The 25,530-nt window shown below is 42.7% G+C and overlaps 1 protein-coding gene across 1 annotated transcript in view; it reads left to right on the forward strand.

Annotated features, from left to right (window-relative positions):
* The window catches only part of EFL1 (elongation factor like GTPase 1), a 472,312-nt gene that overhangs the window by 424,432 nt on the left and 22,350 nt on the right, over positions 1-25,530 (forward strand). Inside the window, exon 19 of the mRNA XM_075345858.1 lies at positions 14,582-14,766. Coding sequence (XP_075201973.1) covers positions 14,582-14,766 — 185 coding nt within the window. The remainder of the gene's footprint in view (positions 1-14,581; positions 14,767-25,530) is intronic.

The raw sequence follows: 25,530 nt of genomic DNA on the forward strand, positions 1-25,530 counted from the left end.
TTAGCATGTAATTGGGTATTTTATGCCTGTTGGCTCAGTGGGTATGCATACCATAATTTAGGGAGAGGTTTATGATGTCTTCAGCTTGTTGCATGCCACTATAACATTCTGGGCATAATGATAATAATCAGTAAAGTTAAGAAAATATATGGAAATGTCATTAATTTTATTATTTTTTTGGTATTATACTGGCTTCTTCCACAGCAGAGTTTAAAGGGTTTGTACCAGAATGAAAAAACATGACTGCATTTTTCCTGAAAAGGAGTTGTCTCTGTTCCCAGGTTGTGGTATGGCTCAGCCCTATTTTCTTAAGTGAAGCAGAGCTCAGTACCAGACCCAATCCATGGACAATGGTGGTGCTGTTTATAGAATGCAGCCATGTTTTTGTCAATCAAGACATAAGGGGCTTTAGTTTTAATACATCAAATTGAATGAGCAAAGACCCCACCAATCCAAATAGTTTCCAATGGCTAATTTTAATGAATTCCAAACTGCACATTAGAAGGTGAATACATTTGGTATTGGTTATAGGACAGTTTTGGGTGGAATTGTGCCCAACAGGCAGTTTGTCATTCATGATGATACATGGTTGTAATATATTACAGTTGAACCCAGAAGTTTACATACACTATCTATAAAGAAACATCTGCATATTGTTCTCACTATCTGACATGAAATCAGAATAAACATTTCCCGTTTTAGGTCAATTAGGAACCAAAATTATTTATATTTGCCAAATACCAAAATAATGAGTGAGAGAATGTTTTAAGACATTTTTATTACTTTCTGCAAAGTCAAAAGTTTCCATACATTTCATTAGTATATTGTACCATTGCCCTTACACTATATGACTTAGGTCAAACGTTTTGGATTTCCTTCCACAAAATTCTCACCATAGTTGGTAGGAATTTTGGGCCCATTCCTCCTGACAGAACTGGTGTAACTGAGCCATGTTTGTAGGTCGTCTTGCTCACATCTGCCTTTTCAGCTTTGCCCATAAATTTTCAGTAGGATTGAGATCAAATCAGATTGCGATTGTGATGGCCGCTCCAAAACATTGACTTTGTTATCCTTAAACTACTATGTAAGCAGTTTGGCAGTATGTTTCGGGTCATTGCCCATTTGGAAGACCTATTTTCGCCCAAACTTTAAGTTCCTGGCTGATGTCTTGAGATGTTTCTTCAGTATTGCCACATAATCTGCTTCCCTCATGATGTCATCTATTTTGTGAAGTGCACCAGTCCCTCCTGCAGCAAAACAACCCCACAACATGATGCTACCACCCCTGTGTTTCACAGTTGGGATGGTGTTCTAAGGCTTCAAATCTTCTCCCTTGTTCCTACAAATGCAACGATGGTCGTTATGGCCAAACAGCTACATTTTCGTTTTCTGCGTCGAGACTCCTAACAGAGGGTCCACGGACTTTTTTGATTTGCAAATTTTAATTTTGTCAGAGACCACAGGACATATCTATAAAAATGAAAGTCTTTGTTCCTGTGTGCATTTGCAAACATTAATCTGGCTTTTTTTGTTTCTTGTGGAGGAATGGCTTCTTCCTGGCAGACTGGCTTTTCAGCCCATGTTCATACAGTACTCTTTTCCCTGTGGATAATGACATATTCTTACCAGCTTTTGCCAGCATCTTCACAAGGTCTTCTGCTTTTGTTCTTGGGTTGATATGTACATGTCTGACAAAAACACATTCATCTCTGGTACACAGAACCAATCTCCTTCCTGAGCGGTATGATGGCTGGACATTCCCATCTTGTTTGTATTTGCGTATAATTGTTTGTACAGATGAACGAGGTATCTGGAAATTGCACCCAAGGATGAACTAGTCTTGTGCAAGTCCACAATTCTCTTCCTGAGATCTTGGCTGATTTCCTTTGACTTTCCCATAGTGTTTCACAAAGAAGCAGTGTTTCAGGTGTGCATTAAAATATATCCACAGGAGTGTCTCTACTTAACTCCATATGTTGCCAATTAACCTATCAGAAACTTCCATAGATAATACATGAGCTATTCCATATTGTTTAAAAGCATAATACTCTTAGGAGTACTTTTACACGCTGCGACATTGCTTGCGATGTCGAGCGCGATAGCACCCGCCCCCGTCGCTCGTGCGACATTTAGTGCTCGCTGCCATAGCGAACATTATCGCTACGGCAGCGTCACACGCACATACCTAGTCAGCGACGTCGCTGTGACCGCCGAACAATCCCTCCCTCAAGGGGGAGGTGAGTTTGGCGTCATAGCAACGTCACTGCGGCGTCACTTGCCGGCCAATAGAAGCAGAGGGGCGGAGATGAGCTGGACGTAACATCCCGCCCACCTCCTTCCTTCCGTATTGCCGGTGGACGCAGGTAAGGAGATGTTCGTCGCTCCTGCGGTGTCACACTTAGCAATGTGGGATGCCGCAGGAACGACGAACAACATCGTACCGGTGGCAGCAGCGATATTAAGGAAATGAACGACGTGTCAACGATCACCGTTTTGGAACGATTTTGCGATCGTTGATCGACGCTCATTAGTGTTACACGCTGCAATGTCGCTACCGGCGCCGGATGTGCGTCACTAACGACGTGACCCCGACGATATATCGGTAGCGATGTCGCAGCGTGTAAAGTACCCCTTAGTATATGTAAACTTTTGACTTTGCAGAAAGTAACATTCTCTCTCATTATTCTGGCATTTGGCAAATTTAAATAATTTTGGTTCCTAATTGACCTAAAACAGGAAAGGTTTATTCTGATTTCATGTCAGATAGTGAGAAAACATGCAGATGTGTCTTTTTAGATTATGTATGTAAACTTCTGGTTTCAACTGTATGTAAAATATTTATAGAATAACTTACATTTATCTTATATGTGCATACTGCTACATTATAAATAATGAAAACCGCATAGTCAGCCATTGGCTGGATAATTTGACCTAAAAAGAAAAAAAAATACAATTGATTTTAGAAAAATGTTGCTATTGATTTTAGGTGATCTATTGTTGTCAGTGACCCCAACTTGACATGCAGTGTAAGATCTGAAAGGCTGCGAGGATCGATCACGGTGTACATCGCGCTTACTTAGTTATTTCCACGTCATGCAATGGATGATATGCTTTCTCTAAACACAATAAAACTCCATTGCCAAAAGCATCTTGTTAAAGAATGAGTTCAGAAGATTTTTTTTTTCTGAAATCTTTAGAAGTTTTCAAAGTGCCATCAATAACTTGTAAAAAGGCTTCTTTCCAGGGAGAAGTGTAGCAAGAGAATATTTTCCAATAACAAAAGTAACTGGATACTCTTTAGTATACACAGGAGTGATTGATCGATGGATGCAGGGTTTTTAGTGTGATGAATCATATCACAGTCTTAAGATTCACATGACAATACCTTAGAAACGTTCCAAGTGATTTATTAATGGACAGGATGAAAAAAAATAATCTTGATGTTTAGATTAAGGGATATCCCCACATTGGCATCCTCCGATCAATATGACCCCTAGAGCCGGGGCTCTGATGATACTCAAATTGGAGGGCACTGAGGGTCCTGCTCACTGGTTAGATTGGGTCAGTCACCAATCATCAGTGTCTCAGAACTTAAGATCCGTTTATGGGATTACCCCGTTAGTTATACTTCAACAAAGGGCACATTTTGGGTTTTATCATAAAGTCTTTTAAATGGCTTTCAAAAAAAATTCTTATTCCAATATTCAAATAATTTGTGGGAACTTTTTGTTTCTGGCTTTTTTATGTTTTCGGGGTTTTTTACCCTATATGGGGCTTAAGTTTTGTCATTTTTTTCTGGACATATCAAACATTTTAGCCTATGAACAGCCCAGATGATAAAGTAACCGTTGTTTTAATTTATTTAATATACACTATAGTTCAAAAGTTTATGGTCACTTAGATATTTCATTATTTTTGATAGAAAAGCATATTTTTTTTTCAATGAAGCCAACATTAAATTGAACAGAAATACACTCTATACATTGTTAATGTGGTAAATGACTATTCTAGCTGCAAATGTCTGGTTTTTAATGCAATATCTACATAGGTGTATAGAGGCTCATTTCCAACAACCACCACTCCAGTGTTCTAATGGTACATTGTGTTTGCTAACTGTGTTAGAAGGCTAATGGATGTTTAAAAATCCCTTGAAAACCCTTGTGCAAGTATGTTAGCACAGCTGAAAAGCATTTTGCTGATTAGAGAAGCTATAAAACTGACCTTCTTTTGAGCTAGTTCAAAATCTGGAGCATTATATTTGTTGGTTCCATTAAACCAGAGGTCCCCAACTCCAGTCCTCAAGGCCCACCAACAGTGCAGGTTTTTGGGATTTCCTTAGTATTGCACAGGTGTTAATGTAATTACCTGCCCAGGTGCTGGTTCCAACAGCAGTGCAATGCTAAGGAAATCCTGAAAACATGCACTGTTGGTGGGCCTTGAGGACTGGAGTTGGGGAACCCTGCATTAAACTCTCAAAATGGCCAGAAAAAGAGAACTTTCATGTGAAACTCAACAATCTATTCTTGTTCTTAGAAATGATGGATATTCCATGCGAGAAATTGCCCAGAAACTGAAGATTTCCTAAAACGGTGTGTACTACTCCCTTCAGCGGAGAGCGGGCTGTAACCAGAGTAGAAAGAGAAGTGGGATGCCCTGCTGCACAACTGAGCAACAAGACAAGTACATTAGAGTCTCTAGTTTGAGAAATCGACGCCTCACACATCGTCAACTGGCAGCTTCATTAAATAGTATCTACAAATTGCCAGTGTCTACGTCTACAGTGAAGAGGCGACTCCGTGATGCTGGCCTTCAGGGCAGAGTGGCAAAGTAAAAGCCATATCTAAGACTCGCTAATAAAAGGAAAAGATTAATATGGGCAAAAGAACAGACATTAGACAGAGGAAGATTGGGAAAAAGTGTTATGGACAGACGAATCGAAGTTTGAGGTGTTTCGATCACACAGAAGAACATTTGTGAGACGCAGAAGAACTGAAAAGATGCCTAAAGAGTGCCTGACGCCATCAGTCAAGCATGGTGGAGGTAATGTGATGGTCTCGGGTTGCTTTGGAGTTAGTAAAGTGTGAGATTTGTACAAGGTAAAAGGGATTTTGAATAAGGAAGGCTATCACTCCATTTTGCAATGCCATGCCATACCCTGTGGACAGCGCTTGATTGGAGCCAATTTCATCCTACAACAGGACAATGACCGAAAGCACACCTCCAAATTATGCATGAACTATTTACGGAAGAAGCAGGCAGCTGGTATTCTATCTGTAATGGAGTGGCCAGCCCAGTCACCAGATCTCAACCCTATTGAGCTGTTGTGGGAGCCGCTTGACCGTATGGTACTCAAAAAGTGCCCATCAAGTCAATCCAACTTGTGAGGGGGGGCTTCTGGAAGCATGGGGTGAAATATCTCCAGATTACCTCAACAAATTAACAGCTAGAATGCCAAAGGTCTGCAAAGCTGGAATTGCTGCAAAGGGAGCATTGACGAAAGCAAAGTTTGAAGCAGAAAATTATTTTTTCAAGTAAAAATCATTATTTCTAACCTCGTCAATGTCTGGACTATATTTTCTATTCCTTATGCAACTCATTTGATAAATAAAAGTATGATTTTTCATAGAAAAGACAGAATTGTCTGGGTAACTCCAAACTTTTGAACAGTGTATATACACTGGAGATAAAAAATTCGAGAACAATGTATGATCACTTGCTTTTTTCGGAAATCATGTAATCTACATTGATGAACATTTGAAGGTTTTTTTGTAAGGGGTACACCATGTCATTAGAATAGTGTTTTACAAAAGACCCAAAGTTTATCAACATAAAACCTTTATTTTGTCCAAAATGTGATGATCATAATTAGAGAATAACAATGACTGTAGCACAGAGAAAGATTATAAGTACATTTTCTGAAGGTAACAACAGTCGCCAATCAGTACGACATGTATAGGCCTTTGCTGTGAATGACTTCAGCACACCTGCGGCCACAGGACATCACTAGTCTCTCACACTGCTCTGGTGTGTTTTCGGTCCACTCTTCTTTCAGTCTCTTCCACAGTTCTTTGACTGTTGTGGGTTTCTGGGCCATATTTTTGTCACCAAGGATTTTCCAGAGGATTTCAATTGTGTTTAGATCAGGACTCTGGGTTGGCCATTTCATTGTTTCAATATTTTCTGTTTCAAGGAACTGCTTTACCCATTTTGCTGTATGACAGGGGGCATTTTCCTGCATGAAAATTGCCAGCTGAATGAGTGATGAACGCAAGAAATTAATTACATTTTGTTGAAGAAGGTACTGATACACACTTGCATTCACTCTGCTGTGTAGCACTATGAGAGATCCAACTCCTTGAGCAAAAAACATTCCCCAAACCATGATACTTCCTCCACCACCTTTAAATAACTTCTTAACACACTTTGGGTTCAGTCTTTCCCCAGTTTGTCCATGAACATAATGTTTCCCATCAGACCCAAACAAATGAAACTTGCTTTCATAACTAAAATGAACTGTGGACCACTTGCGTCTCTCCACACAACATTCTCCTCACCAAAGGTCAGTCTAGCCTTGTGATTGTTTCTGTTAATGAGAGGTTCGGTCACTGCAGAGTGGGCTTTCAGTCCAAATGCTTTTAAACATTGTGACACTGTATGACAAGACAGATCCTTACCCTGTTCAGTGCTGAACTGACGAGCAATTCCAGCTGGAGTGTTGAAACGATTAGTTATGGAGATTCTTCGTGTTATCTTGTCCTCTATTGCATTTGTCTTTCGGGGGTGACTAGCCTTCTTGGGGGACTTGGAACAGTTTGTGATGTTGTAAAGATGCAATATTCTCAAAATCACAGACTTTGAACGACTAACATCTCTTGCTGTGGCTGATAGGGTCACCCCTTTCACCTTCATCTGGACAACCTGCTGCCAGAGGGTTTCCTTTACTTTGGAACAGCACAGCATTTTTGCAATCTTCGTGCAAACTGGAAAGTTAGGCTGCCAAAGTTACATAGGGTTTGTCAGATAATAAAGGAAATTAGCACCAGGTGCCAGATTAACACCAATATCTTGCATTTAACTGAAAGTGTTCTCTAATTTTGATCAATGTTCTTTTTCATTAATCTCATTTACATTTTTATTATGTTCTTTAAAATAAATTCAATTTATAAAATAAGCTTAAAATACTGTGAGTTTACTCATGTTAGGATATAATCGCATAGGACTGCCACTAGTGCTGCTCCTTGTCTGAAAAGAGATATGATTTCTCAGAAAATGAGTGTGGCCTAAAATACAACACTGTATGCCCAAACAAATGTCAACATTTTGACACCGATCCCTTGAACAAAGTAAGCGTGAACTCTTAGTTGGTGTAGACTTTGACAGATCCGGAGCATCTTTAGACTCGTCTAACAGCAGGAACCTCTGATAAATCTGGTGCATTTTAAGACCGTTTAGTTTGTATTTGTAAAATAATTATACAGTATTGCTATCTATGCCTCAGTGTTTTTGTTTTTTTTTTTTTTTTTTATTCCAGCGTTCAGCTATAAATGACAACCAAATAGTATGATAAAGATGTCAATATCACACGGTTATATAAGGCTTGTTTCAAGTCTCCATTGTGATTTCAGTTTGTAACAGAAGCCGCAATGTTCTGCCGGATCCGTTACATGACTGACACCACCGGTTTCAAGTGGACCCCACTGGCTTTTTATTGGTTCCATGAGGTATCCCATCGTGTCGACAGGACAAACAGTGTTGCGCCCGGAGCTATTTTTCTTCCATCAAATATGACAAAGTCTGCTATGGAGGCCCCAAACGGAGCCCCTGATGAAGTTATGTACAGAGCCGTGTGTCAGAAAGCATTTAATGAAGTCTTCATGATCTTTATTATTGCAGCTGGCAAACTTAAAAGCAGTAGCTGCAAATGCTGAACAGAGACTACATGATTGTCTGTAGTAGGGAGGCTTACTGTAACCCTCGTCAGGTCCCCTATGCCTTCCAACCCAGCAGCATTGATACCGGTCTGCCTAAATTCCCTCCCTAATCAGCCCTGTATAACGCTAGCCACTAATATGAATGTTTAAAAAAACAACTTATAAACTTCTCTGTTCCTGTGCCAATTAGGACCTTCACTAGTCGATTAAGTGTGATAACACAATTTCCACAAGCCGGCATCACCGCCAGCTCCTGGAAATATTTCATGTGCGCGGGTCATTTTGACAACGTCAGTGAGCCTGTTGAAGCCATGTGTAAGCTTCCCGGCTTCATTAGGCACACTGTGCATGACTGGAACTTCGGCAGATTGCTCGCACGTCTTCTGAACTTCCGGTCATGTGCAATGCACCTAATGAAGCCGGGAAGCATTCACCCCGCTTATGAGGCACATTGACGCTGCCAATATGGGCCGTGTACATGTGCGAGATTTGCGGGAGCTGGCGGTGATGCCAGCTTGTAGAAATCATGTTATCATGCCCACAGGGGTGTGATAACACGGAAAGAGGGACGACTAGTCAGGGGAACTAACGCCTATGCGACTAATCACAGGCCCTAATTAGCATAGGAACACTGAAGGCTATAAGTCGTTTTTTTAAACATTCATATTAGTGAGTTGCGTTATACAGGGCTGGTCAGGGAGGGTATTTTGGCATAAAGGTGTCAATGCTGTTGGGTTGGAGGGAATAGGGGACCTGACAGATTCCCTTTAAGTCCTATATTTGATCATAGGCACAGAAATACTAGAGAGTATTGAAGTATTATTTATTATTATAGCACCATTTATTCCATGGCGCTTTACAAGTGAAAAGGATATACTTAAAAACACGTACAATATGATGTATGTAAAGTGCTATGAAATTAAAAGCACTATATAAGTGAATAAATATTATTATTACTCATGAACAATACAAAACAAACTGGTACAGGAGAGAAGACCCTGCCTACAAGGGCTGACAGTCTACAGGGGATGTATGGAGCTCATTGTGTAGAAGACCCCATCCAGACATGTTTTTCCATCATACACTTCTTACATCTGTGTTTCCTGTGGATGGAACATGTACCCATTACAGTTAGAGATTAACAGATCAATTCAGAGGACTCCGGTGCATCGGCCAGGATAGTCGTTTTTGTCTGCTGGACCAGATCTCTGCCAATCTCTTACCTTCCAAGATTCCCTACGCAGTTTGTGATAAGATGGTATTGGCGCGTCTTCATATGACATCACTCCAGCCCTGGCTAATAAATTGCTCCTGCGAAGATCGCGGCAAATAGCAGATTTGCAGAGCTCCAGTCAAGTGGCCAGTGATAACAGACCTGCTCGATGGACCAGATTCCCACAAATCGATCCTCCCATCTCTAATCTATGGAGCTTTTCACATGTCCATTTTTTTTATCAGAGTCATGGATCAAATTCAAATAAATAGGTTATTGGAAATTAAAGTTGCAAAAGATGATTGCCATCTGCATTCTGTTCATTTTTGTTACTGCGTAAAGATCTTTGTACCTTTTTTTTGTAGTTGCATAAAAAGTTATCTATTTATATAGTGATATTCTACTTGGTGTTAGACATGAAGGCCGGCTGATATTTTCTACTTTATATCCTTTTTAAAATCTTGTGATTTTGAAATGAAATCTTGATCTTAGGGGAATATTCACTGTCATGTCTTCAAGGTGAACAGATGTTTTCTAATAGTCTCAGAGTGACTTTTTATGCCACCGTCTTGACTTACGACGTGATATTTGAAACGTAGTTGCTTTTGGGACCTTTTATTCCTTATCTTTACTGTCTCGTAGCTGGTCCTTAAAGTAGTAAAATGCACAATCAATTAAATGATGAGCTCCAGTGATATTTATTGCATACTGAACATATATTGCAGATTGTAGCAGTGCATAATGATCCCTGACCACAAATGTCAAGTGTCATATATACAGCACAGCACATAAAGCGGCTCACTGGTAAACATATGATCTGATAAATCATTTTAGAGCTGAAAGAAAAATTCTCTGATCTATTGATGTCTGGAATTCTTATGTGACTCTGCAGATTAAAATCAACTCCATATGTACTGACTTAAGGCATTTACCATCGTGCCTTGCACAACAATTTACTGATCTCAAGTCTATGTCTTATAGAAATATATGTAGGTTTTTTTTCCCCCATAATCTATAATCTCACCACTGCTCATTACTCGATCGAGCATCGGGGTACTCGCGGAGCTCAGATGTGTCATCTGTGAAAGAACAACGACCACAATGCACAGGCTTGCTTCACTGCATGATGAGTGCAGGCACCCAGGGAGAGCCAGTCACTGTCTCTGAATGGCCCTCACTGGGGTTAAAGCAATGTAGATGTAGTGTGTCAAAAGAAAAAAAAAAATCCACCCTTCCTTCCCCCCGGGTAATACTTTCTTTATGTATGTGGGCGGAGTGCCGAACTGCCCAATCATTGACTTTCATTATACTCGTTACTCGAGTTGAGCACTGTCACAACATCTCACATGCTCTAGTGCTCGCCCAGCTCCTTCTATAGTGATTTACATAAAACTTGTATACATATTTACAACCATTTCTCCAACGTGTACCAGGCTGCTGTCAGCAGCGGAACTTGATGATTTGCCCAAGTGCATTCAGCGTTGCAGAACATTCCTCAGACAATAACTTCATTGATATTATGCCAAGATGTGTAAGTGCATATGTTTCTGCACATGGTGCTCATACTCTATCATATCAGGAACATGTCTATCCATCATGTGAGTTTCATAATACCACAACTTTTCCTTCTTGGGGTTGCAGTTTCATCAGGAGCAGAACGAATGCGGTCACTAGAATCGTGACCAGGCCCATGGATGCACGGGGCCCCGACGGCTCTATCCCTGCTTGAGCTAGATGTGCGTCCGAGGGCGCATATCCAGCTGAAATGCATCGTGGTGCAGAGACTCGTCAGCTCCCTCCACTTCGATACACGCTAACGACCAAACAGAAGCTGGCAGCTTTCACTAGTGTCCTCATGACTGAGGCGGTGCATGACAGTGATGTCATGTGTTGCCATAGCACACATGCCGATGAAGTCTGCCGGCCACTGTGGGCTGGCTATAGAGGAGAATGCTGCGTGACATGGGAGCCGGAGAGGTAATGAGTACAATATATACCAGGAGGTGGACAGTATATACCAGGAGTTCAGGAGTGGGACAGTATATACCAGGAGGGAGACAGTATACACCAGGAGGGGGGAGAGTATATACCAGGATGAGGGACATTACTACATAATGGGGAGTAGGGACAATAGTATGTCTCTGTGATTTAGAACGCTAAAATTATGCATACATAAACATACATCTGACTAACATGCGGGTATGGGGAGAGGCCCAGGTCCAAATTTTGAGGATCATATATACCAGGATGGGCCCAGGAGGAGGACATATATACCAGGATGGGGGACATTGCTACAAAATGGGAGGTAGGGACACTTGTTGGTCTTTATGGTCTTTATATGATTTAGAACACTAAATGTATACATACATAAACATACGTCTGACCAACATATGCGGAGGGGCCCAGGTCCAAATTTTGCACTGGGGCCCATCGAACTCTAGTTACGCCACTGAATTTCATTATTGTGGAATTTGTATATGCAGTAAAATTGCACTAGTTTAAGATGTCTCAGTAATGGCAGCAATTCATTTTGACGAAATTGAGTGTGTTGGAGCCCAGGTGGAAGGTTACAGTACACTAATCCAATATTTATGCACCTTATTTTCCTGTTGCGTTTATTGTGCTATTTAGTTTTCCTCCAGAAGGAAGAATATTCTCACTAGTCCCTCCTGTATATAGCTAATCTGGAAGTCCGTGCCAAGCTCATCACAGACATAACCTGAGACCGTACTGCTTTCTTGAAACAAGCTAATTTGTATATTTTTTTCCCAGAATGCATTGGCTTTGAAGCAAAATGTCATTTTCTAATGACACAATTCCGTTAATCGGGTTTTTGTTAAATGCCCTTTTTCTTTTCATTATAGTAGTCTTTTTTCTATATGTAGATCTTAAATAAACAATAAAAAAATAGACATCTTGCCAGTCTCACACTGGTCACTGGGGCGTTTTTAAACCATTAACTCATTGTTGTTTCATGAAATTCACATGTTCATTAGCCCCAATGGTCAGACCCAGACTCTCTATATTTTGTATTGAAGAATTTGCCTGTGTGCAGAGGTCATTGTGGAAGGAGGGGAGCAGGGTCAGGTATGACATCCCAGATCTTGATTGGTGGATCCTGTGTATATAACTGTGTATAAAGGTGTCACTTGTCATTGTTATCCTGCCTCTGAAGATAAGGAGACTGCTGAAATCTCTATGGTTTTGCAGCAGCTAAAGGCTTGTATGATAAGTAATTTTCGCACTTAGTTCATACAAGCCTGGTCTGTTCAGTTCGGTCCTCTGTGGCAGCCAGACCAGGATAGTTTTCACCTTGCTTGGCATTGTGGGTGCCTTTTTCACATACAAGGCCCCTGCATCATCATGGCATGACACACGTCATAACACTTTGTGGCCTAGTAATTGGCAGAGGCCCCTAAGATGTCAGGTTAGTGGTTAGTGAATGTCCCTGTTATGGCTGCCATGAAGAACCAAACTGGACACCGAACCGGGGGAGTGTGAATATTTTTGCTTATCTCTAATGATTGACTAGATATCCTACCATGATGTTTGACTTGTAGAAATGCAGGATGCCTGTGGCCCTGGTGTCCTAGGGTCAAGGGCCCCTGAATATGCCTATAATCCTGAATATTCCTATGATGTACAATAAAGCGTACATTATTCCATAAAGACAAATCATAGAAAATAAAATGTTTGCTTTCTGACTAGGCAATGGCTGCTCTTTAGCATTGAATGGCATTTTGTGCTCGTCATAAGTCTGTGAATAATCGTATATATTTGATATATTCCGTTGTGATATGTTATCTCGCCCAACAAAGGAACTTTAGTGGAGATCAAAGCCTTGTAAAGTATGTAGACAGCCTGCCTTTATTAAGATTTTCTAAAGTCCTCCTTACATTTTATACACCATTCCTAGATCCCACAAATGACTGTTAAGTAGATGGTGCCCCTTCTGTTGGTTGTACAGACTTATCCTTTACACAAATATATATATATATATATATATTTTATTTCATTTATTTATTTTTTTTTACTTTATTTTTTACATTTTTTTTTTACAAACTAACCACCTGCCTGTTGTGCCCGATGCCGATATCTGCCGGCACAGAGCAGTCACTGACCACTCCTGCCGTCGATTCAGCGGCTTTAACAGAACGTCGGCTTTTTTTTACACTTTTCTCTACTGTGAGGGTGTGACTGCTGACATCATGCTGATTGACAGTCAGCTCCCCGCTGCCTAACTGCAGGAAGCTAACTATCCATCGGCATGATGCCAGCAATCACGCCCTGTCTACAGAGCAGTCTGGAAGAAGCTGCCCTGCTGACGTGGATCAGCTGAATCACTGGCAGGAGCCGTAGTGACCGCTCTGTTCCACCGCCAGGCCTCTGTTCGCAGCTACAGTACCTGCTTGTTTGTTTTTAGGTGAATGGTAGACAAAAAAAATGGATAACCTGTTTAAAGTGTGATATGATGTTGCTAATTAAATTATTTTAAGAAAATCTGTCATCAGAGGTCACAATACAAGCTGCATACATTATTAAATATCTCTCTTGGACTGGTGTATTTACTTTCAAAATCCATGTCAGAAAGGTTGCATTATCCTGATATTAATATAGTTCATCATTTGAGCTATAGAGCGAGACAGCGCATCAGTCCTAGTGTCTTCCATCAGAGCCCACCCAACCGCTCAGCCTGATTGACAGCTGCAGCTTGTACTAAGCAGTGGGAGATAGCAGCAGCAGCAGGGAGGAGGAACGCTGATGAGTTGTTAAATGGAACATGTCAGGTGTCATATGTACCCAGAACCACGAGCAGTTAGCTCATTAGCATAAGATAAAAGATCTTTAGAAATACTTTTTCTAAAGCTCTCTTTATTTATGCTAGTGTATACAGGGACGGTTAGGCAGGGATTAGCAATATGTTCCCAGACCTGACAGGTTTCTTTTAATCAGGTTAGTTAGAGATTGAAAAAAACTTTCATAAATGATTATTCAGCCATTCTGACATGTATTTTCAAAATAAGTACATCAGCCTCACCAGGTTGAATGAATCTGTTGAATCTATACCGTTTGGTGACAGATCCCCTTGAATACCTCACTGACTGATGATTCAATGGTTGCTATTGTGATTGGCAGAAGTAGCAAATTGTGTCAAGTGTTCTCAAGTATGTTATGGCACTGCGTTTGTGTGTTCATTATAACGGGGATTAATCACCACCAATAAGTCACATTATTAACTGCCAGTTGGAGCAGCATATAAAATATGAAGCGACAGTGTTACAGGATTGTACATAGTCACAAAATATGTATTAATTGCTTAAAAAATAGTCCAAATGCAAATTACTATGAGCAGAGCGTGACTTTCCCATGGCAGGATGATGTTTTCAGTCCAAGGCTCTGGGCTCACAGTTTGTTTGTCTTTTGAACACTTTTGCAGGTCGTGTGTATGGGGTCCTGTCTAAAAGAGAAGGTCGCATCTTGTTGGAGGAGATGAAAGAAGGAACAGACATGTTCATTATTAAGGCAATGTTACCCGTGGCCGAAAGCTTTGGCTTTGCTGATGAAATCAGAAAGAGGACAAGTGGCCTGGCCAGCCCCCAGCTGGTGTTCAGTCACTGGGAGGTAAGCACATTATTCCTGCTGAATAGTCGTCCCATCAAATGAGACCATCCTAGAATATGTGGCAGATGGGTGCCCCCTCCGTAATTCATTCATGTTAATATTTCATGCAATTTTCTGCCCTTAGACTTAGGAAATAATGCAAATATTGTTTCTGCATCAGCTTAATTGTCACATACATCAGATAAGATGGGGGCGCTATTGTGTTAGCTTCTCACTGTTCTGCAGTAACAATGACCAGATGGCTGACACCTGCCTGTCCATAAAGGATCACATATATTTACAAGCTATTTGAAAGAAGCAAATGCATAGGTTGTGTACAGATGGACCGTCCTGACTATAACTCGTTACCTACAATAATGGAGCAAGTTTAATATTTTCAGTTACAAATGATGTCATAAATATTAAGCTAAAGTTTGCTACTTGTGTCTAGAAGGTGTTACTTGCCTTTGGTTACAGCTCTATTTTCCAACCTAGTTTAATAAAAGCAGCAGCTCTGTTTGGGGTGATCGCTCTGATTAACGCCACTATTAGTAAAGAACGTCTCCCTAATGGTACGTCCACAGGGGAGTCAAATACTGTGGATTTTTCAATCAGGTGTGCCTACGAATTGTGGATTACACCAACCATGTGGATCACTTTGAAAGAGGTTAGGGCGGACTTTAAAATCTGCCACAACTTGAATTTCTGCTACAGATTTTCTACAGTGGGACTGGAAGCAAAGAGGTGACCTGAATGTAATGTCATTGAATGTTTCTCTGCTGATGTCCCATTCCATGGACCTGACCGCTGCAGCCATTCACAAGTGTCACTAATCAGGTGCACCCAAGAATGGGCTGTCATTGCTTCCTGTCCTGACTGAACCAACAACAACATCCTCTGTTGGAGTTATCAGCGTTACCAAAGGTGAGTATTTCTTAACTGTGTCTTCTTCTATACATGTTTTTTTTTTTTCTTCAAAGGGGTTGTCCACTACTAGGACATCTCCGTCTGATTCCACATGTTTCCTCCAGGTAAAATAATAAAGCCTATACTCCCCTCCCGTATTGGAGCGGTTCCAGCTGTGTCGGGGCTCACATGGGTTGGTGACGTTATGCAAGCCCTGCGTCCAATCAGTGCTGGTTTCCTTCTCCCCGCCTTTGGACCAAACGTACAATCAACAGGAAGTGAGCACAATCACAGCCGTTACTTCCTGTTGATAAACTCGTCTAGTTCAAAGGCGCAGAGAAGGAAGCCGGCGCTGATTGGACACGCGGCTCACCTGATATCACGACCCCGTGTGAGCCATCACATTGCTGAAACCGCATCGGTACGGGAGGTAAGTAGAGGTTTTATTTTTTTACCTAGGGGAAACGTGAAATGAAAAGAGATGATTGTCCTACCGTGTTTCCCTGAAAATAAGCTTTGGCAGGAATTTTCAGCATTTTCAGCTTAAGGCTATGTGCGCACGTGTGCGCTCTGCACCGCACACAAAAGGTCCACTTCAGAGCACAGCTGAAAAGCTCCGTTCTGAAGCGCCTGGTGCCTGCAGAATTCATGCACTCTGCATGCTGCCTCTCCCTATAGACAGCATGCAAAGCGCACGAAGGAAGTGACATGTCACTTCTTAGAACGCACGCTTCGGGCAGCAGCCGAATCGCTGCGTTCAAATACGCCACATGCGCACGTCTCATGCACAATCTTCATAGATTGTGCTGGGGACGCAGGATGCATGCAGTTACGCTGCGGTGCAGATCGCAGCGTAACTGCATGCAATACGCACACGTGCGTACATAGCCTAAGGCTTAAATATAAACCCTACTCAGAATATAGGCCCAAGTCTTGGTTTAATAATAGAGTGTCCATGCAGCGAAAAAAATATTCAAGAATACTGCAGGACGCTTCCTTATAGAAATCAGACACCTTTAAAAGAGGGAAGAAAGAAGACAGAAGACTGGAATCATACTCATCAGATGCCGAACAGAACACATCAAGGACCTGTGGTGGAACGCACACCCACACCCATCAGATTGCACACCCACACATATCAGATCTCTTTTACAATCAAACATCAGATTGCACACACAATCACACATCAGATCACACACACTCTCCACATACTGCAATACCGATTGCTTCTGTCCGACAGGGAAACCTGGGACGCAGCGCATTGGAGGATCTGTGGTGGAACACATGGAAGAGCTACAGTGGAACGCATCGATGCGTTCCACCGCAGGTCCTTGCGCTCCACTGCACTGTGTCTAGGTTCCCCTGTCAGCCGGAGGATAACGATATCGCCAGATGTGGTGAGTGTGTGTTTGTGATCTGATATCTGTGTGCGTATATCAGTGTGTGCGATCTAATGTAGATGTATGTAAGTATGTCGGCCAGAAGCAGGGTAGGACTGCGTGGTGCAGACTTGCTGGGAGCGCCTGCCGAAGATCGCAGGCAAGGCTGTGAACGACACAGATGTTCGGGGTCTGATAAATATGAGTCTCATGGGAAGAGGGGGGATCATCTGTTGTTTTTTTTTTTTTGTTTTTTGTTTTGTTTTTTTTGGGAGGGGGGGGGAGGGGTTTAAACCTATCCACTTATCCCCCAACTGTGTTTCCCCGTGAATAAGCCCTACCCTGAAAATAATCCCTAGTGCATTTTTCGGGGCAAAAAGTATGACATTGTCTTCTTTTCGAGAAAACTCTGTAGTGAACCTTTTTAAAGCAGCACGCTCCTGTTAAACATTTTGCTGCAGCTTCTGCTTTGTTTCTGCACCAACCAAAATACTCAAAGATTTAGAACTGCCTAAGATAACAGTGCCTTGTAAACTAACAAAGCCTTTGGACTATATAATTGTTTGCTAATACAAACAGTAAAGGAAGAAAATCCCAATGCTTATCGTTTTATTTTTAGGCACTGTTATGTCTCAGAGCAGGTAATCGGCATGTACCTTGTTTCTAGCCATAATGGAGTGGGGTATAGTCTTACATATTAATTTGTCCTCTAAATGAGTCCATGTTATAGAAGTAATGTTGCAGAAATGTGTCCGGTTAGATGTTCTTCTCATTAAGATAACAGCTGATGGTGCCTAGCAGGCACACCCCGCTCCCATGCCAGATGTTGGGTGTCTGTCTAGAGCCGAGTAGGATCTCAGGAGTGAGGAAACATTGCTTCCCAGTGGGTGTTGTGAATGACTGGAGAATAGAGGAAAGGAAGAAAACAAAGGAACAATAGTAAATAGTGTGGAATTACATGAACTCTCGGTGCTAATATTTTCTTCTAAAAATGATTCATCTACCTTTTATTGACCTTCAGGTTTGAAGGGAAAATTATGATTCAAGTGATCACACACACTACCCTCAGTATGTAGTTTTATCTGTCCAGCAAAATGACAGACTCCAAAAACTTTATTCTATAATGAGTACCCAAGTGACATCCATTGAAAAAGCCAGCACATATGATGGGACTCCACCTAAACTGTATCTGTCACAAAAAAACCTTTACAAAATCAACGATCTCACTTCCACATGCCATGTAGGGGGACACAGCCAGCATGTTAGAAGCAGGTGCTTTGGTCAGATGAGACCAAAGTAGAACTTTTTGGACTAAATGCAAAAAGCTATGTGAGGCAGAAAACGAACACTCCACATCACCCTGCAAACAGCATCCCCACCGTCACACATGGTGGTGGCAGCATGCTGTTGGGATCACAAAATCACAATTTTCCACCTGTATATTCAGATTTTATATTTGTAAAATATTTAAATAACCCTGTATCATTTCCGTTACACTTCACAATTACCTGTTACTTAGTGTGGGCATATCTCATAAAATCCCAGTAAAATACATTTAAGTTTGTGTGTTTACGGGAAAAAAAAGTGAACAGTTTCATAAGGTATCAATACTTTTGCAAGGCAGTGTGTGTGTCTGTGTGTGTGTTTAACCTAGATTACAAATGTGGTATAAAGCATGTGCCTTAGGGGTGCTTCACACATAGCGAGATCGCTACCGAAATCACTGCTACGTCATGGTTTTGGTGACGCAACAGTGACCTCATTAGCGATCTCGCTGTGTGTGACACTGAGCAGCGATCTGGCCCCTGCTGTGAGATCGCTGCTCGTTACATACAGCCCTGGTTCGTTTTCTTCAAAGGCGCTCTCCCGCTGTGACGCACACATCGTTGTGTGTGACAGCGAGAGAGCGACAAAATGAAGCGAGCAGGGAGCAGGAGCCGGCATCTGGCAGCTGCGGTAAGCTGTAACCAGGGTAAACATCGGGTAACCAAGGGAAGCCCTTTCCCTGGTTACCCGATATTTACCTTCGTTACCAGCCTCCGCCGCTCTCGCTACCAGTGCCGGCTCCCTGCTCTCTGCACATGTAGCTGCAGTACACATCGGGTTAATTAACCCGATGTGTACTGTAGCTAGGAGAGCAAGGAGCCAACGCTAAGCAGTGTGCGCGGCTCCCTGCTCTCTGCACATGTAGCTGCAGTACACATCGGGTTAATTAACCCGATGTGTACTGTAGCTAGGAGAGCAAGGAGCCAGCGCTAAGCAGTGTGCGCGGCTCCCTGCTCTCTGCACATGTAGCGACGTTATGATCGCTGCTGCGTCGCTGTGTTTGACAGCTAAGCAGCGATCATAACAGCGACTTACAAGGTCGCTGTTACGTCACAGAAAATGGTGACGTAACAGCGACGTCGTTGTCGCTGTCGCTATGTGTGAACCCAGCCTTACTGTGAAAACTGAAACCTCATTGCCAGCTGCCAGCATAACTTGCTGCAGATCTTTTGCAGTAACGTCTAGGGTTTTTGACCAGTAACCTTTTCAGGAATCTGATGGCGGATCGTGACTGCTTCCTCTTTTTGTAGCCTATGCTCCTCCGTTAATGCTGAACTCTTGAATAGTGATGGTGAGCAATAAAATGCTGGAATGCTTGTTACTCGATTCAAACTGGTTAGATGCTTGGATAAGCTCGACGCAAGTAGCTAGCATTATGGAAAGTCAATAATTGGCCTGTTTTAGTCTCCGACCACATACAGCCAGCCATACATGAAGCATTTCCGATGGAAGGGATGGTGGGGGTTTCTTTTTGGTCGCACTACATCTGAGAAGGTAGTTTTATACCCTGGGAGAGGGGGTGCCTGCAGTGTAGCAAGCCTGTGCGTTGTGGTCGTTGTTCATTGATGAAATATTCAAGCACCCGCAATACTGAGCCGAGCTCCGTGAGCACTCGAGCACCCCGATGCTCGGTCGAGCAGCAAGCAGTGGCGACAACACTCGCTCATCAGTACTCTAGAGTTAAGCTTATGCTGGTCCAAAGGGGAAGAGGTGAATATTCATTTCGCATTAACATACGTTTAACTAGGCAGTATGCGACTATAAATTAAATTTTCCAGGGCTTACAGCAGCACAATGGGGCAACGTACAGCAATAAAAGTTACATGTCCTGAATTACTATTACCATATTTCCCTGAAAATAAGACACTGTCATATATTATTTTTTGCCCCAAACAATGCATTATGGCTTATTTTTGAGGTAGGACTTATTTTTGGGGAGACAGGGGTTGAAGGTACTTTTAACCCCCCCAAAAGAAAAAAAAGACCCCCCCCCCCCAGTCACATCATACTTGCTAGACCACTGACATCTGTGTTTCTCCCAGTTCCACCTTTGATTTACAATGGGCGCTACCAGCAGATCCTTGTGTGCGCCATAGCGGTCCTCCCCTGCTTCCGGCCGGCACTCTCTCTCTCACACCCACGCACACAGATTGGATCACAGGATCATCATACACACATGCTGTATATACACACACAAACATTTGGTGATACTGTACTGCTTCTGGCCGGCAGTACTGTGGAATGCAAGGACCTACAGTGGGAACACATCAATGCATTCCACTGCAGGTCCTCAATGTAATCCATGGTAGGCCCTCGTATTCCACTGCATCCCAGGTCCACGGAGCAGTGCAGTATCACCGCATGTGTGTGTGTGCGCGCATTCCACCACAGGTTCTCTGTGCGTTCCACCGCAGGTCCTCTGTGCGTTCCACCGCAGGTCCTCGATGCGTTCCACCGCAGGTCCTCGATGCGTTCCACCGCAAGTCCTTGATGTGTTCCACCGCAGGGCCTTGATGGTCCTGTAATGTACAGCAGAGCTGTGTATGATCCTGTAATGTACAGCAGGGCAGTATATGGTTCTGTAATGTACAGCAGGGCAGTGAATGGTCTTGTAATGTACAGCAGAGCAGTGTATGGTCCTGTAATGCAGGGCAGTGTAAGGTCCTGCAATGTACAGCAGGGCAGTTTATGGTGTTGTAATGTACATCAGAGCACTGTGTGGTCCTCTAATACACAGTGGGGCAGTATAAGGTCCTGTAATGTACAGCAGGGCAGTGTAAGGTCCTGTAATGTACAGCAGGGCAGTGTATGGTCTTGTAATGTACAGCAGGGCAGTGTAAGGTCCTGTAATGTACAGCAGGGCAGTGTAAGGTCCTGTAATGTACAGCAGGGCAGTGTAAGGTCCTGTAATGTACAGCAGGGCGGTGTATGGTCCTGTAATGTACAGCAGGGCAGTGTATGGTCCTGTAATGTACAGCAGGGCAGTGTATGGTCTTGTAATGTACAGCAGGGCAGTGTATGGTCTTGTAATGTACAGCAGGGCAGTGTATGGTCTTGTAATGTACAGCAGGGCAGTGTATGGTCTTGTAATGTACAGCAGGGCAGTGTATGGTCCTGTAATGTACAGCAGGGCAGTGTATGGTCTTGTAATGTACAGCAGGGCAGTGTATGGTCTTGTAATGTACAGCAGGGCAGTGTATGGTCTTGTAATGTACAGCAGGGCAGTGTATGGTCCTGTAATGTACAGCAGGGCAGTGTAAGGTCTTGTACTGTACAGCAGGGCGGTGTAAGGCCTTTTAATGTACAGCAGGGCGGTGTATGATCTTGTAATGTACAGCAGGGCAGTGTATGGTCTTGTAATGTACAGCAGGGCAGTGTATGGTCCTGTAATGTACAGCAGGGCAGTGTATGGTCCTGTAATGTACAGCAGGGCAGTGTATGGTCCTGTAATGTACAGCAGGGCGGTGTATGGTCTTGTAATGTACAGCAGGGCAGTGTATGGTCCTGTAATGTACAGCAGGGCAGTGTATGGTCCTGTAATGTACAGCAGGGCGGTGTATGGTCTTGTAATGTACAGCAGGGCAGTGTATGGTCTTGTACTGTACAGCAGGGCAGTGTAAGGTCTTGTAATGTACAGCAGGGCGGTGTAAGGTCTTGTAATGTACAGCAGGGCAGTGTATGGTCCTGTAATGTACAGCAGGGCAGTGTATGGTCCTGTATTGTACAGCAGGGCAGTGTATGGTCTTGTAATGTACAGCAGGGCAGTGTATGGTCCTGTAATGTACAGCAGGGCAGTGTATGGTCCTGTATTGTACAGCAGGGCAGTGTATGGTCCTGTAATGTACAGCAGGGCGGTGTATGGTCTTGTAATGTACAGCAGGGCAGTGTATGGTCCTGTATTGTACAGCAGGGCAGTGTATGGTCCTGTAATGTACAGCAGGGCAGTGTATGGTCCTGTAATGTACAGCAGGGCAGTGTATGGTCCTGTAATGTACAGCAGGGCGGTGTATGGTCTTGTAATGTACAGCAGGGCGGTGTATGGTCCTGTAATGTACAGCAGGGCAGTGTATGGTCCTGTAATGTACAGCAGGGCAGTGTATGGTCCTGTAATGTACAGCAGGGCAGTGTATGGTCTTGTAATGTACAGCAGGGCGGTGTATGGTCCTGTAATGTACAGCAGGGCAGTGTATGGTCCTGTAATGTACAGCAGGGCAGTGTATGGTCCTGTAATGTACAGCAGGGCGGTGTATGGTCTTGTAATGTACAGCAGGGCGGTGTATGGTCCTGTAATGTACAGCAGGGCAGTGTATGGTCCTGTAATGTACAGCAGGGCAGTGTATGGTCCTGTAATGTACAGCAGGGCAGTGTATGGTCTTGTAATGTACAGCAGGGCGGTGTATGGTCTTGTAATGTACAGCAGGGCAGTATACTTTTATTTTTATTCCTACTAACAGACTGTATTGTACAGCACACATTTGTAATAAATCTGCATCATACTGTAATAATCAGTCCGTCTTAGAAGTCAGAAATATTTATAGCCCTAGAGGTTACCGCTATGCACAGTATTTGTTTTCTTATATATATATTAAAATGGATCTCATCTGTCATTTCAAGTAAGTCATTAAACTTGTCCTCTGTGACACCTGACATTTCAGAGACTAATGTATTTCCTTAATAAAATGCTTCATATTGTGTTTGCCAGTCTGTGTCCCAGAATGCATTTGTCTCTGAGAAGTATCATATTATCCTCTCCGTGCCTGCGAAAGAAAGACCCTTTCTTTGTGACAGAGAAGGAAACTGTTACATGGCTTTGGAGAAATTGTAATACCTGCATTTTATCAGTCTCACTTAGGAAAAATAAATGAAATAAAAAATATAGTGGAATTACAAAGGTTTTTATTTAGCTGTGGTCCCCGAGCGGTCGTAACACGAAGCACCTCTTGGCTGTGTAATAGTGGTGACACGCAGTACAGCTGAAATGTATTTAATTTATCAGCTCTATTACAATAGAAAGTCATCCACAATTTTCCCTGAAAAACCGTCCTTTGTAGCTGATGAATTACAGACATTGACACGTGCCAGTGTGTTGTGTTATATTCAGGGATAAGGATTGCAGTGTGTATGCATGTTGGATGGCAGCATCGCGATGTCTTTTTACAGACTTTTCCTGACTGTAGGACATTATGACATTTCTCCAATTAACTGAAAACGCTTTGATTTGGAAGTTGACCCATGAGAAGTCACGCACTTTTCTACTTCGGCAATTCAAATCTCCCAATTTGCTGTACCTCTACTTCTATGACTTCTCGCTTCGGGGCTGCATTCATGGCAGCAAGTCATTGGCCAGTGGACTTCACAGTTCTGATCACAGTAATATGGTAAATTCTGCAGAGATGGAGGGCAACACTCGGCAATTTCATACGGATAATCAAGAAAGTATTCATGAACTACAGTACAGCTCCACTCCTGCAGCTACTCTTGTAGATTACATATCCTGTATTCTCCAGTACAATGTATTTTTAAGCAATAAGTGTGGGTACATCTATAAAAAGTGTATATAGTAATAAGTGTTATAACTATTAGAGAAAAAGGAACACAAGGGCTATATATATATATTAGCATCAAATTAGACAATAGTGCGGTCCAGGAACACATTTGCTCAATGCAATCTTATGTACACCAGAACTAAATACAGGCCATCGATTAAAATCATCTTTGCTTCTTCACTTTTCCTTTATAATTATCCTTTATTTTGTGCTGTTTTCTTATAATTCCTGCTTCTCTATTATAACTTTATTTATTGTGCAGTGTATTTCTGCAGAGCTAGCCACATATAGTGAAATAGTGGTTGCCAAGGCATGTGTCACAAATTAAAATGGCCTTCAGAACACACTTAGGCATGAACGCCGTATATACGTTATGGCCGAACATCTATTTCTCCCAATCCCCCTTGTTCATTTACAAGCTCGTTTCATTAGCTCAAGCATGCATGTGTTTAGTATGGGGAGAGGGGACTTAAGGCCCCTTTACACACTGCAACATCGCTAACGACATCGCTGTAACGTCACCGGTTTTGTGACGTAATAGCAACCTCCCCAGCGACATTGCAGTGTGTGAAACGCATCAGCGACCTGGCCCCTGCTGTGAGATTGATGATTGCTACAAATCTTTCAGACCATTTTTTGGTCCTTTGTTTACCGCTGTGCAGCATGCATCAGTGTGTTTGACACCGTTACAACGACTTCGTTAGCGATTTCCCTTTCAAAAAGCTGCTTTGACACGTCCATAATGATGTAATGTATGCCTGTTTGACAGCTCACCAGCGACTCACCAGAGACTTTGTAGTGGTCCCGGACAGGTTGGGATCGCTGGTGGGATAGCTAGAAAGTCTTAATGTGTAAAGGGGCCTTTAGCTGCTGACGGGCACTTCTGGCAGTAGCTTATGTCCAGGGAGAACAATAGGATTGACATTGTTGAAATTCAACTGCCTGATCATTCTTTTCCCGACATCTGCTGTCAGTGAAGAGACTGGAGGTCCCCATACACCTGGGTTCCCCAACTCCGGTCCCCAAGAGCCTCTAACAGTGCATGATTTCAGGGTTTCCTTAGTATTGCACAGGTGATCATTTAATTACCTGCAGAGTTGATGATTCCAACATTTCTGAAATAGTAAGAAGATCCTGAAAACCTGATCTGTTGGTTTCTTTTGAGGACTGGAGTTGGGGAATAGTGCCATATACATTAGATCATGGGTCGGTCCGGTCAAAGTCGGCGGGTTTGGCCTGCTAAAAGGGGAGTTGAAAGAATAGCAATTCTGCAGGGGCACTTAATACTAATTCAATCCTGTGTATTCAGTTACTTCAAGCTGTAAACGACATTCCCATTTAGATGGATCTGCCTAGTAATTGTCTTTTTCAGTTGATGCACAGGCTGTGCAGACAGCCACATAATGAGTTTGTCCTGGCTGCGGTCCCTCGCCGGCTGCAAGCCTGTTCTATAACACAAAGAGGGCTTAGAGCTTGGTGTGACAGCAGGCTTCACCTCACACCCCACCAATCCTTGGTTACCCAACCTGAAGGCTTGGAGAAGTTCAGGGAGTAGTAAGAAAAGGGCTTGTGTTCTCAGAAGATAACTAGGCGTATGCATTTCAGAAGTTTGCATTTCAATTGCAAAG

The sequence above is a fragment of the Anomaloglossus baeobatrachus genome, chromosome 4 (genome assembly GCF_048569485.1).
Source record: "Anomaloglossus baeobatrachus isolate aAnoBae1 chromosome 4, aAnoBae1.hap1, whole genome shotgun sequence".
Classification (NCBI taxonomy): domain Eukaryota; kingdom Metazoa; phylum Chordata; class Amphibia; order Anura; family Aromobatidae; genus Anomaloglossus; species Anomaloglossus baeobatrachus.